General features: G+C 35.0%; 1 protein-coding gene and 1 long non-coding RNA gene across 2 annotated transcripts in view; one reads left to right on the top strand and one right to left on the bottom strand.

Moving 5' to 3' along the window:
• The window catches only part of LOC133880920 (uncharacterized), a 70,509-nt gene that overhangs the window by 39,147 nt on the left and 18,951 nt on the right, over nt 1–12,411 (bottom strand). The gene's annotated exons all lie outside the window — the stretch shown is intronic.
• Nucleotides 124–9,029, top strand: LOC133882449 (prolycopene isomerase, chloroplastic). Its single transcript, XM_062321634.1, has 9 exons — nt 124–408; nt 1,166–1,389; nt 2,891–3,001; nt 4,324–4,377; nt 4,757–5,044; nt 5,780–5,971; nt 6,062–6,220; nt 6,859–7,095; nt 8,598–9,029. The coding sequence occupies exons 1-9, from the start codon at nt 240–242 to the stop codon at nt 8,910–8,912; spliced, it is 1,749 nt and encodes a 582-aa protein (XP_062177618.1). The 5' UTR covers nt 124–239; the 3' UTR covers nt 8,913–9,029.

The raw sequence follows: 12,411 nt of genomic DNA, 5'->3' as shown, positions 1-12,411 counted from the left end.
GTAAACTTCATAAAAAAGAAATTAAAAAAAAAACAAAAACAAAAACAAAAACAATTCATAGAAGAGAATAGGATAAAAAAAAGTGTACAACGTGGCAGTTTCGAAACTACATGTCATGTTGGCAGAGGAAACAGAGTGTAGTGGCAATCTTCACTACAGACCTTTACAGCCATATCTTTCTCAAATTTGTTGTTGGGGGCTTCAAAGTTCACATTTTTCAGTACATATACGTACTTTCCATGGCACTGGGTCGTGTTTTCCCAAGTTCTGTTCAGTTTCATCACCAGACTCTTTCACCCAGTTTCAAGCCCTCAACGGTCAGAAAAACCGTTTTGGCGCGAAGCTCCAACGGTCAAGAGCCCTCTTCCACTGGTTCCCTTGCTGTCAAAGAAAACAAAACCTTCCCAGGTATTCTCTAATTGTTCATATTCTGTTTATGGTTTTCAAGGTCGATGTGCTGGAAGTTGAAGCTTGTGTATGAATTAGTTGCTTATATTTTGCCTTCAATGCAACCCCTTTATCCACTGAATGATGTACTCACCTCAAACTAGACCAAATTGTTAATTAGGCACAGTGGTGTGGAAAATTTTGTTTTCACAACCTCCAAAATGATGATATCTGAGATTTTGAGCTTTATTGCTATTTTGTTTCATTCTTTTTTTTTTTTTTTTTTTTTGTTTGGGTTACCCTTATTAAGCAAACAGTGTTTTTTCTTGCTGCCCCCCCATTTGGTGTGATTTACTCAGTGTTACTTAGTGCTGCATGTTAAATTACCACATCACCATTCGGGATCGAAGATGGGCATTAGCCAATAGCTCTAATACTATGTTAAATTATCACTTTTCTCAAAAGCTTAAGCTAATAGGAATTGATGAATTAAATCATTTAATTAACATTGCATTCTTTTGGTCTTCACTTTCACATAACTGAACCTTTGATATGATTTTTTTTTTGTTTAAGCTACTGTTGAAAATAGCGTCTTTCGAATTTAAATTGTATGGTTTGTGACCAGAAGACTAGCTTCATTTTCTTTAGGAACATATTGTGATAGTTTAAACTGCCAACACTTTTCTTAATGCCGTTTTCCGTTTTGTGCAAGGCCTAAGATGACATTTTTTGTATGTTACTGTGACATTTTTTTATGTTACTGTGATGAAACATGCAGGGAAACAAGAGGCTGATGTTGTTGTAATTGGGAGTGGTATTGCTGGACTGTGCTGCGCTGGGCTTTTGGCGAGGTATGGGCAAGATGTTCTTGTATTGGAAAGTCATGACCTACCTGGTGGGGCTGCTCACTCGTTCGAGATCAAAGGCTACAAATTTGACTCTGGTCCGTCATTGTTCTCTGGTTTTCAGTCAAGAGGTCCTCAGGCGAATCCTCTTGCACAAGTAATTTTTTTTTCTTTTTTATATTGCTTCTAATGTAGTGTGATCTAAACCTGTGGATTGCCTCAGTCAACTCTTTAAGACCCGCAATTTAGTGCTAGAATTGGCCCATGTAGAAGATGAAAAAGAGCTTGATTTTCATATGTCAAATCTAGGTAACAATCATTCTGGAAAATGATCCACTTGTACATGGCAAGCAACAGTAACTGACGAAATACTTCAGAATTTGTCATATTCCTACAGCAGCCGATCGTAACTGCTTTGCTTTCATCTTTCCATTCTGATGCCAAACAATTGCTTTTGAGCATGGTTTTTCAGTGTTTCTTATTCTATGTTAACTTACTTTAACTTTCGATGATACCATACATGAAGAACAGAAGATTGTTAAACCCATTTCCATTATCACTTCATAAATGCCAATTGTGTTTCATTTTTGAATGTGTTGGTTTGATTTTTGATAATGTAAATTTGACAATGCTGGATTATTGGCATGTAAATGATTGGAAGTAAGTTCCATGGAGAAGATGTAGTAAGAAGCTCTTAGCTCTCCAAATCCCAAAAATTTGATACGAAGGAAATCAAAATACTGATAAGAAATCCGGAGCTCAACATATGCTTACATTTAATAGAAAATGAGTCAAAGTAAAGAAAATTAATAGTTTATACTATTAAATTTTCTTTCGACAATAGTGGGTCAATCATGAGAATGATAATGGTGGTAACTGCATATCGAGGGAGTGAACATGGTAATATATGATCAAACGCCAAAACTAGTCAGGGTGTCTGGTCCATTAGAACATGTTTTCTTATAGTACTAAATATTCTCAACCAAGAAAATGGAACTCATAGAAGAATTTGCAATTACAAAAATATTTTAATAAATCCAACTGCCACCTCTGGTGCTGTTGTAAGACCAGCAATATGCGTATTTCTGCTAGTCACCATATCATGATCGATTCATCCTGTCCTATCTATCTTATATCACCCTTGCTCGTTTATGTACCATGTTGACAGTGTTAGAAATTGTTGGATTTCATGCATCACGTAACTAATCACAATTGGCTTACACTGACAAGGGGCAATAGGGCTATAGATAATCATTTAATCATGGAGAGTTGTCCATTTACTACCTTACTCTTTTAGTACAGTATAATGTTTCTGACAAATACCACTAGTTTAACTCTTTTTCCTTCAGTAGGTAGTCCTATCTTCTCTTTGAAATCTAATTCCTGGTTTGAAATCTCTCTTATTGATGATTGCATCGAAATATATAACCATGTTACTCTAAACATTTTGCTTGGATAATCAACATTGACTTTTTAACCATTTATGTCATTTAACTCTAGTGCTTTTACTGTGACTTTAGGAAGTGATGATTAAAACAGAATCATTGCCCCTTACCAATAGTTCAACTTAGATGGTACTGCAAGTCAATTTCTCATGATTTCTCTTTCATAATTCCATGTAACATGAGTCCAATGGCCACATCCTTTATGATTTTCAGGTTCTTGATGCATTGGGTGAGTCTCTGCCATGTGTCAATTATGATTCATGGATGGTCTACTTACCTGAAGGTGAATTCTTGTCGCGCATTGGCCCCACAGAATTTTTCAAGGTGGTGTGTAGTTACTTATTATTAAATGTCTTGATATAATGAGGTTGATTATTGTGATATTGTTTCTTTCATCTGTTAATCCTTTTTAAGCAGAGGATATCTACAATATGCATGCATTAGGTATTTAATCTAAAGGGGAGAGAGAAATGAAACAAAAATGAACTTTTGCATAAACATAGACTAGACCAAGATTCAACTTTTCCCTTTGTGGTTCAGCCCCAGTTACCTTGCGGTTTTAAGAAATAAAATAAAGTTCAGAGTCCTAGCTGTCAGAGATGAAAGTCTATTGCAATTTTTATAATTATATCCAACGTCAAACTCAAGATTACCTGCATACCATCATAAGTATATTTATCAGCTTTAGAGGAAAATCTTGAATTTTCTTCTTAAGATGACTGACCTCTATAAGCACATGATCTAAACTATATCTGTTTAGTTTGTTTAGATAGGTGGTGCCCAGTAGAGCCAAGTCTGGAGATTGCTGGGCACTTTTCCTTTTATTCAGCTATCCTTTTTTCTCATGCACCTTTCTTCTCCTTTGCTATGCATTTCCTATCTGGCATGACTAGAAAACCAAAGGTTGGAGTATCTTTTGTGATATACTCTCAAGACACAACATGGTGAAAAAATAATAATAAATTATTAGAATGATAAGATGATTATGTATTATATAGTTTCTCCGATTTATTTGACGAATAAGTTTTTTTTTCCCTAAAGAAATGTTAGAGAACACTTTTGAAGTTAAGATGCATTAAATCCAAATTGATTAATTTTTGGCATTTGATGTTGTTTTCACTCAGGCTATCTTATAGTGGGCGTCAACAATGCTTGTATCTTCTGTCAAGTATATGCTTGAGAATCAATGCTTCTGACTTTTAGGCAGTCGGGAATAAAATCATGGTTGAAGATTCTTCTTCAACCCATTGTTTTAAGTTCTTTGATATTAAACCTAGGCAATGATGAATGTGTTATTGAGACCCACTGTGTGATATAAGAACTTGAAAAATCATTGATAATTTAAAAATTTCTCAATGACAGACAAATTACCAATTAATAATTTAATTTGTGAAATAATGATACTCATGTTGGGATGATTTCTATGGATTTTATGAGGATGGAGGCTCATAACCATGATAATTAAGTTACGCCCGTAGCAAAGAATTATTAATAGCTATCCTTAATTAATAATCATGTATGTTAGTAGATTGTTTTCGCATATTTTGTAGTGTTATTCCTACTTTTTGGGTAAGTATAGTGTCAATACTGCAGTGGTAAACTATTATGGGCTTTTACTCAGTGGGGCTTTTTGTTTTTTCCTTCAGGACCTTGAGAAGTATGCAAGTCCAAATGCTGTTCGAGAATGGCAAAAACTTCTTGTGCGTGCTATGAATGTTTTTTGTTTTTCTTTGGAAAGATAATTGTTTTTAATTGTGATTTTATACTTCCAAAAATTGACAAATAAGTTAACCTCTTTCATCCCTTTTGTGTTTGAGAATCTCAACCATATTTTTTACAAATAATCTTTCCTGTTAAGAAGATCAAACCAACAAAAAAAAAAAAAATCTTCTTTACATCTCTGAAAATTATCATCAAAGCAAAAAAAAGTTACTGATCAGCAAATTGGCCAATTTGTTTGATCTTTTCGAAATACATACTAAGATATATAATTTTGCAAGATATGTACATTTTCTTGTTTCCACAATTCTTCACTTTCACGTAATCATCTCCCATATGAAAAATGTAATTCACCTTCAGGATGCAGTTCTTCCATTGTCTGCTGCTGCAATGGCTCTGCCTCCTCTATCTATTAGAGGCGATTTTGGAGTTCTTTCCACTGCTGCAGCTAGATATGCCCCCTCTCTCTTGAAATCGTTTGTCCAAATGGGACCACAGGGAGCTCTTGGTGCCACAAAGCTTCTCAGGCCTTTCTCAGAAATCATTGACTCATTGGAACTGAAAGACGTTTTTATACGGAATTGGGTAGACCTATTGTCTTTCTTGCTTGCTGGGGTGAAAACTAATGGTATACTCTCAGCAGAGATGGTAACTATTATGCATTAAGTCTTAGAGACATTCTTTCAAATTATTCTTAGCATATGCTTTAGAGATGCTTGTTTTGAATTCTGTGCTTGATATGCGACCAATATATAACATATGCAAATAGCAAAAGAATAATGTAAACATACCAATAAGCTAACTAATGATTAATAGTTTTTACCAGTTAAAGTTATTGTAAAAGTCTGGATAACACATATAGCATCATTATATTGATGCCACGATTGCCTAAGCTGCATAATCTGTGATATTCAAACAGACATGACAAAAGTTAAAGTATGTGGATCACAATCTGCAGTGGCCTAGTTAAAATTGCTTTTTGTAAAAATACAATAGATCATGAGTAAGATCTTGCATACTTTACTGTAATGAATGGCCAGTTGATTGGTTTATTATAGCTTTGCCTATTCCATGATTCTAATTTTTTTATTAGCAGCCAAAACAACAAGCTTAAGAGGTTGTAGCATAGCACTGATATGTCTTAACAGTAATTTAATTTTGTACAAAACGAACGATGCACTCTTGTTTTTTCAAAAAAAAATTCAAGCAAGAAAGTTTCTGTTGAAAGTATAAACTGCCACTACCTTCCATCATTCCTTCTTTCATTGTGATCCTCTATTACATGATATCATGGCCCTTCAAGTCAAATCCAGTTATATACTTCAGCCTGTAAAATTGCTTTTACAGATAACATGATTCTTTGTTCTCCATTTTTTTTTTCAGGTTTACATGTTTGCAGAATGGTACAAGCCAGGTTGCTGTCTTGAGTACCCTCTTCATGGAACTGGGGCTCTTGTTGATGCTCTTGTCCGAGGAATGAAGAAGTTTGGTGGACAGCTCTCTCTTGGAAGTCATGTGGAAAACATTGTTGTTGAAAATGATCGAGCCACCGGTGTCAAGCTAAGAAGCGGTCAAGTGAGTAACTTGAGAGAGTTTGAAGTTCATTTAAATGGAATTATATGCACGTTAATTTCATTGGTTGAAGAGCATTTATGAACACTGCAGTTTATACGAGCTAAAAAGGCTGTTGTCAGCAATGCAAGTATGTGGGACACTTTAAAGCTGTTACCTAAGGAAGTTGTTCCAAAGTCATACCTGGACAGGACAAACATGACAGAGCAATGTGAATCATTCATGCATCTCCACTTGGGATTTGACAAAGAGGTGAATAGTGACATAAATTTATAGAATGGTTTCTTTGGGAATTTATACTGAGTTCTTTTATATTTTTCTTTTATGTAAACACACACAAAGCAAAGAAAAAAGAAAGAAATTATTTTAGCACAACTTTATCTTTTTTAAATGGCTGGTCTTGTTAGTGTAACATTTTCTCTTTGATTTCTTAACGGGCTTGATGAAATTATAACAGAAGTGCCTTCAACTCCATCCATTTTGCTTTACTTCAACAACGACATCCTGTAAATTTTCTTACCTCATGAATGAAAAAAAAAAAAAAGGGAGGAAGGGAAGTAACAGTAGTTGTTTTTATGAATTATGATTCAAAACTTGTCCTATTAAGTGAAGTTTGGATATAGATATAAATATTTGGCTTCCATTATGAGTAGATCTATAGTAACAGCATTTAATGCTCCATGCAATATTCAACTTTTTGATTGGACGTAAAGCGTTTGTAGGTGGCTTTTTAATTCCGCCATGGTGGCATGTTCTTTTTATATATATATATATATATTCTCTTCTAGTTCCTCAATTCAGTAACCTTTGAACTTGATGCACCTTCCACTGCTTCAAATTCTTCTTGTTGCATCAAAACAACTGTGTTCAAAGTATGTCTTATTGACCAGGGCATACGCGAGGACTTGGGAATTCATCATATAGTTGTAAATGATTGGGATAGAGGAGTTGATGCTGATCAGAATGTTGTCTTGATATCTGTACCTAGTGTACTTAGTCCAGATCTAGCACCCCCTGGGAAACATGTATTACATGCTTATACACCAGGAACTGAACCCTATGGACTGTGGGAAGGACTTGATCGTAGAAGCTCTGAATACAAAAAGCTCAAAGCAGAACGATCGGAGGTATTTAAAATACTTACATTTCTTGTCAATGGACATTTTTGTGCTGCTACTAATGATGATGACATTGTAACTTGAAAACTTAATTTCACTAAATGTTGGACTAACAATTGATTCAACTTGCTTATGATGTACCGATTTATACATGAAAAGAGAGAGAGAAAAAAAAACCCAAGTGGAAACTATTTATTCAGGCTCTTAAAACTGTGTTGAACTGACTGAAGGAAACAACTGAGACCGATCATCTTGAGCATTAGCACATGACATGTTTGTCTCACTTTATTATGTGGAAGCTGAGCGCATTTGAACAAACTTGACTCTTTCAAGTTTTACTGATCAGCTCTTACCTAACTCTTATCTATTATAAGATAAGTGAGAGCCTAATCTGCTCTAGATTAAGCAAGATAGAAAAAAATCAGTTTACTTCACTTATCCAAGAGAAATAATTTTAGTTTATACTTGGAAAGATAAACAAGTAAAGAAGAAGTACTAGTAACTGGAATAGAATCGAGGTTTTTTTTTCCCTTTTTTTTTTTACACTAATGTTTAGCAGCACTTCAAGCAATGCGTGTTGTATCAAAACTAAACCTTATTTCCATTCATTCTTTTATCTTCTTTCCTTGTTGCTTTGTTCTGTTTATCATGTGAGTGATTGTCTAAGTATCTCCCTGCATCTCTCTCTCCGCATGTGTGTTGAGCACTGCTAGAAAAACTGACTTTTTGGGCTTTGGCAATGATCATAGAATAACTATGACCATTTCAGTAATTAAAATGAATTAATTTACCATGTACAATGCTATTGTACATGAATTATTTTTTAGTTCTTCTTTTCCCATAAAAGCTTAGAATTTTTTTTTCATGAGTTCCCTTTTTTAATAGTCCAAGTTTTCAATGCAAAATGTAAAGTCAATAGAATTAGTACTTGATTCACAATCCCCCTAGAGTTTCTGGTAAAATCCAACTATTTTACCTGATTTTCTGTCTGTTTCTTAAGTGTCAATCTTTACATGTCATCACATAGCCCTTATATCACTTGTGACAACCCATGAAGTCCCATATTGGGAAGATGAATTATCCACATTGAGTGGGTAGATTATAAAGGTGTTGATAGGTGCCAAGTCTAACGTTGGTTATTTACTAGGTGTGATTGAGCTTTATAAGCGATTTTAGAAAGCTCCAATTACTACTTGACCTTTTAGAGTGATAGCTCAAATGTGGCTAACGTTTTCCCAATATCATTACAAATGATATCAGAACAACCTAGTAACACTTTGTGGCGGTTAGGCACTGCATGGATCAGACCTTGACGTGCTCGTCAGGGTTTTACAAAGTGATTCTAGGAAGTTCTGCTTGTAACTTGACTAGTCCTTTTGGAGTGATGATACAGATGTGGCTAGTGCTTTTTCTGAGTTGTTACATCAATACTTTGTTATTATTATTCAAACAAGAATGTTGGCAAGCCGACTGTCCGATTTAGTTATTCTCTAGCATTTTTTATATGCCAGGTTATGTGGAGAGCTGTGGAGCGTGCGCTTGGTGCCGGCTTCAGCCGTGAGAAGTGTGAGGTGAAGTTAGTTGGGACTCCGTTGACACATCAAAGGTTTCTTCGAAGGAATAGAGGAACATATGGCCCAGCTATACAAGCTGGTAAAGGCTCCTTTCCTGGGCATTCAACTCCTATCCCACAGCTTTATTGTTGTGGAGATTCTACCTTTCCTGGCATTGGAGTCCCTGCAGTTGCTGCTAGTGGTGCTATTGTGGCCAACTCACTGGTTTCTGTTTCTCAACACTCCCAACTTCTTGATGCGATTGGTATTTGAATGTTCTACTGAGCTTCTTCTTTTTTTTTCACCCCTTTTTCTTATTTCTCCTCAATTTTTCCCATAATCTGATTGTAATTGTTCATTGATATATATTATTCCCTGCGCAATTAAATACTCTGGTCTTCTAGCATTTTGCTTTAAATCTTGTAACGCTAGTACACAAACTCATTGGTTGAGTTCTGATATGTTACATATAGAAAAGGAAATACCAAAAAGGAGTTCAATTCATTAGAAATTCCTTATGTTCTTTACCTTAAATACTGAAATTAGGAAATGATTACCGCCATTGTTCTCTTTGGGCTACTACAATTTTTACTATAATTTCCTTACAAACCAAGGTGACAATCTATATGAGTGCAAGGGCTGTTACAAAACCCATTGTGGCAGCACCCAAAGTTGCGGAAGCTATGGCGGCTTTAGAGGCTGTTCTGTTTAGTAAGGCAGCAGGTTTTTTGGGGGTAATTTTGGAAGAGGATGCAAAACAAGTGATTGATGATGTAAATTCCGTAATCCCAAATCTAAATGCTGCGGGCCATTTTGTTGAAGGGATAAAAGCAGAGCTACAAGGTCTAAGATATGCTTTCATGGTCCATGTGGGCAGAGAGGCCAATAATGTTACTCATTGTTTAATTAAGGAGGCCTCTACTAATGAGATAGATTCTTTATGGCTTGAAGAGATACCTAGTTTCATTTTGCATGTTGTACTTAGGGAAAGTTTCTCTCCCTAGATCATTTTCTGGGATCAGTATTGTTTTTAGAGATTCTACTTTGTTAAAAAAAAAGAGTAAAATTATTTAGTTACTATGTGGTAAATGTCATAAGAACTGTCACGTCAGTTTATAAGAGATTTGTAATAAAAGTTGTAGTACCCTAATAGCACTAGCCTATAAAATGACTATGTCAAGTGTACAACGTATGCAATCTCATGCACATACCGACTTTTAAAAAGAATTTGTTGTGCTTGGTTTACGCATTAAGCCTTATTCTTTCAAATAAAGATCTTTAGCAAATGAGAGAGTTTTTATAGAGTCTATTTGTTTGAACAGATCTCGAAATAGACTGCCTTCTTTTTTGAACAGATGGGTCTTACAGGAGCTCTTTGACAATAATGATAGTGATGCACTTGTTGAAGCATCATGTGATTTACATTACAAGGCAAAGTTGATGATGCATCCAGTTGCTGTCTTTTTTGGTGGGAGGACGATGTGAATAATGATTGTCTTGGTACATTATTGGGATGGTCCGAACCCGTACACCCAAATGGTCAAAGGATCTTATGTTCTTTTTCGAGGTCTCATGATTTCCATGTCCATGATTTGTTTTGGAATTCAATTGCAGCAGCAGCATTTTTACCAGTCAAAACAAGCCAAAGCAGTGGTATATCATTTGGTAGACTATATCTAGGCATTAGCTTTGATGCTTTAGAACAAGACAGTCATCTTATGATATATGCATGTCACTTGTTTCCTTAGGATAACCATCAAATAATTATGGTAGACTATAGCTAGGTGCTACAACTAGTTTTGTTAATAGCTCTTTCGATCGCTAACCCCATCAATGAGGATTCTTACCGAGGCATTGGAAAGGACCCGTTGAAAAAATCATGGAATTAAGAGGAAAAATATGAATGCAAAATAAAACCGGAACTTCAAGGCTCGATCGTAATGACAATATCTTTAGAACGTATTTTGTCCCATTTCTAAGTGTCAAGGAATTTGACAAAATAGTTCTCAAGATACAATGAGTAACAATGTACCGGAATATGTTGTTTCTTTCCATCAAGCTATTCTCTCTATTCTCCTCCATATGATGTGTGTCTTTGCATATGACCAAAGGGTCATATTTATAGTGATTTTGGACACGTACATCTAATTTGATTCAATGGTCACAAATCGTAACCACCAAATCCAGCTTAGGACACCTTAAATGGCAAACTAATCAAAATGTTCAAATTTCTTTAAGTTCGCATATGAAATGGCTAGCTCTCTTATCCATCACTCAATTTATTGTTAAGTGAGAAGGATTCCTTATAAATTAGTTGACTTCTCTGTATCTAACCAGTTTAAGACAAAACTTTTCTCCTTTTACTTCAAAATTTTGGATTAACTTTGATAGACGTAAATCTTTCAATTAAATACACATAAATTTTTTTAGATATAAAATATATTTCATAATGTATTCACTAAGAATGAACCATCAATAGATTAATGTATTCACTAAGATTTAATCCCCTTACTATATGTTTTGTGTACAGTTGAAGAATCCTCTCAATAGGACTGTAAATGGTGTGTACTTCTTGGATTGAGAGAACAGATGGCATGTGATTTTAGAGAAAAAAACAAAGCATGTAATTAGAGAAAAAAACAAGAGATCCCGGGCTCTAATTTGGGGGGTTTATTTTAAATGAATATCTAAAAAATTGGCATGTTATTTAAAAAAAGTTGTGCATTAATTCATCAGCTTAATTTCCCCACCTCTTCACCCACCGCTGCCTCTCCCTTTGCTCCTCTGCCACCTCTCTACCATCATCAAACTTCTATTTCGCCAGCTTTCCCATCTTTGTCCTCTCATTCAAGGCGACTAAACCACCCTTAATGGCCTAACGGGTTTGGCCACCCTCAAAGACCACTCAAGGGTGGTTGAACCACCCCTAAGGCCACTAGAAGTGGTTCAGCCACCCTGCGTGACGGGAGGAAATTAGGCTAATAAGATGTAATTTTTTTATTTGAGAAAACTTCACTTACTTCCATCGAACTGTCATCACTTTTGTAATATTGTCTCCAAACAATCAAAAGTTGTAATGTGGATGTTCGATGTTTCAATCCCTTCTACCGTTTGGGTATAATTTTTTTTTTAAAAAAAAAAAATCCAAAAATAAAAGTTAGAAATAAAAACTAAAGAAAAGGGCGGCCAAACCCATAATTGGAAGTGGGATAATGACAAAAAATCTTAATAAAATGGGAGATTGAAAGAGACTGAAATATCGAACACTCATATTGCAACTTTTGATAATTTGATAATAATATTGTAAAAGTCATGAAGTTCGAGGAATAAGTGAAATTTTTCTTTGTCTTTTCTTTTCTTTTAAAGATGATGGAGAATTTTTTTTATTATATATATATATAAATAAAAAATAAAAATTGTTGAGGGTTGTTTAAGAAGTTGAGTTAGGTGATATATTGAAGAGCTATTTTTCATTTGCAGGCTCTCGCGCATGCACATAGCGCATGCGTAGGCGCACAAATAGAGGGAAAGACATGTCAACAGGCCCCCTCCTTTATGCACTTGAAATGCACTCTCGGATTTTGATCATATGCTTTTTTAGCTTTACAATCATTTGTACCACCTTTTCTTTTATCTTATCCTTCTCTTTTTCCCCATTTTTCAATATCAAATTCTTTTGTCTCGTCGGTGGACCACTATATACAATAAAAGATACTTATTCTCTTAAATTATCTGCTTAAATGTAAGAGAATTTGAATAAATAATTATAAAA

The sequence above is a fragment of the Alnus glutinosa genome, chromosome 11, assembly GCF_958979055.1.
Source record: "Alnus glutinosa chromosome 11, dhAlnGlut1.1, whole genome shotgun sequence".
In the NCBI taxonomy this organism is placed as follows: domain Eukaryota; kingdom Viridiplantae; phylum Streptophyta; class Magnoliopsida; order Fagales; family Betulaceae; genus Alnus; species Alnus glutinosa.
This window is presented reverse-complemented; position numbering and strand designations above follow the sequence as displayed.

Coding starts and splice junctions, on each gene's coding strand:
- LOC133882449 (XM_062321634.1), top strand. CDS start 240: ATGGCACTGGGTCGTGTTTTCCCAAGTTCTGTTCAGTTTCATCACCAG. Junction 5,045..5,779: donor GTATACTCTCAGCAGAGATG/GTAACTATTATG, acceptor TTTTTTTTTCAG/GTTTACATGTTTGCAGAATG. Junction 7,096..8,597: donor TCAAAGCAGAACGATCGGAG/GTATTTAAAATA, acceptor TTTATATGCCAG/GTTATGTGGAGAGCTGTGGA.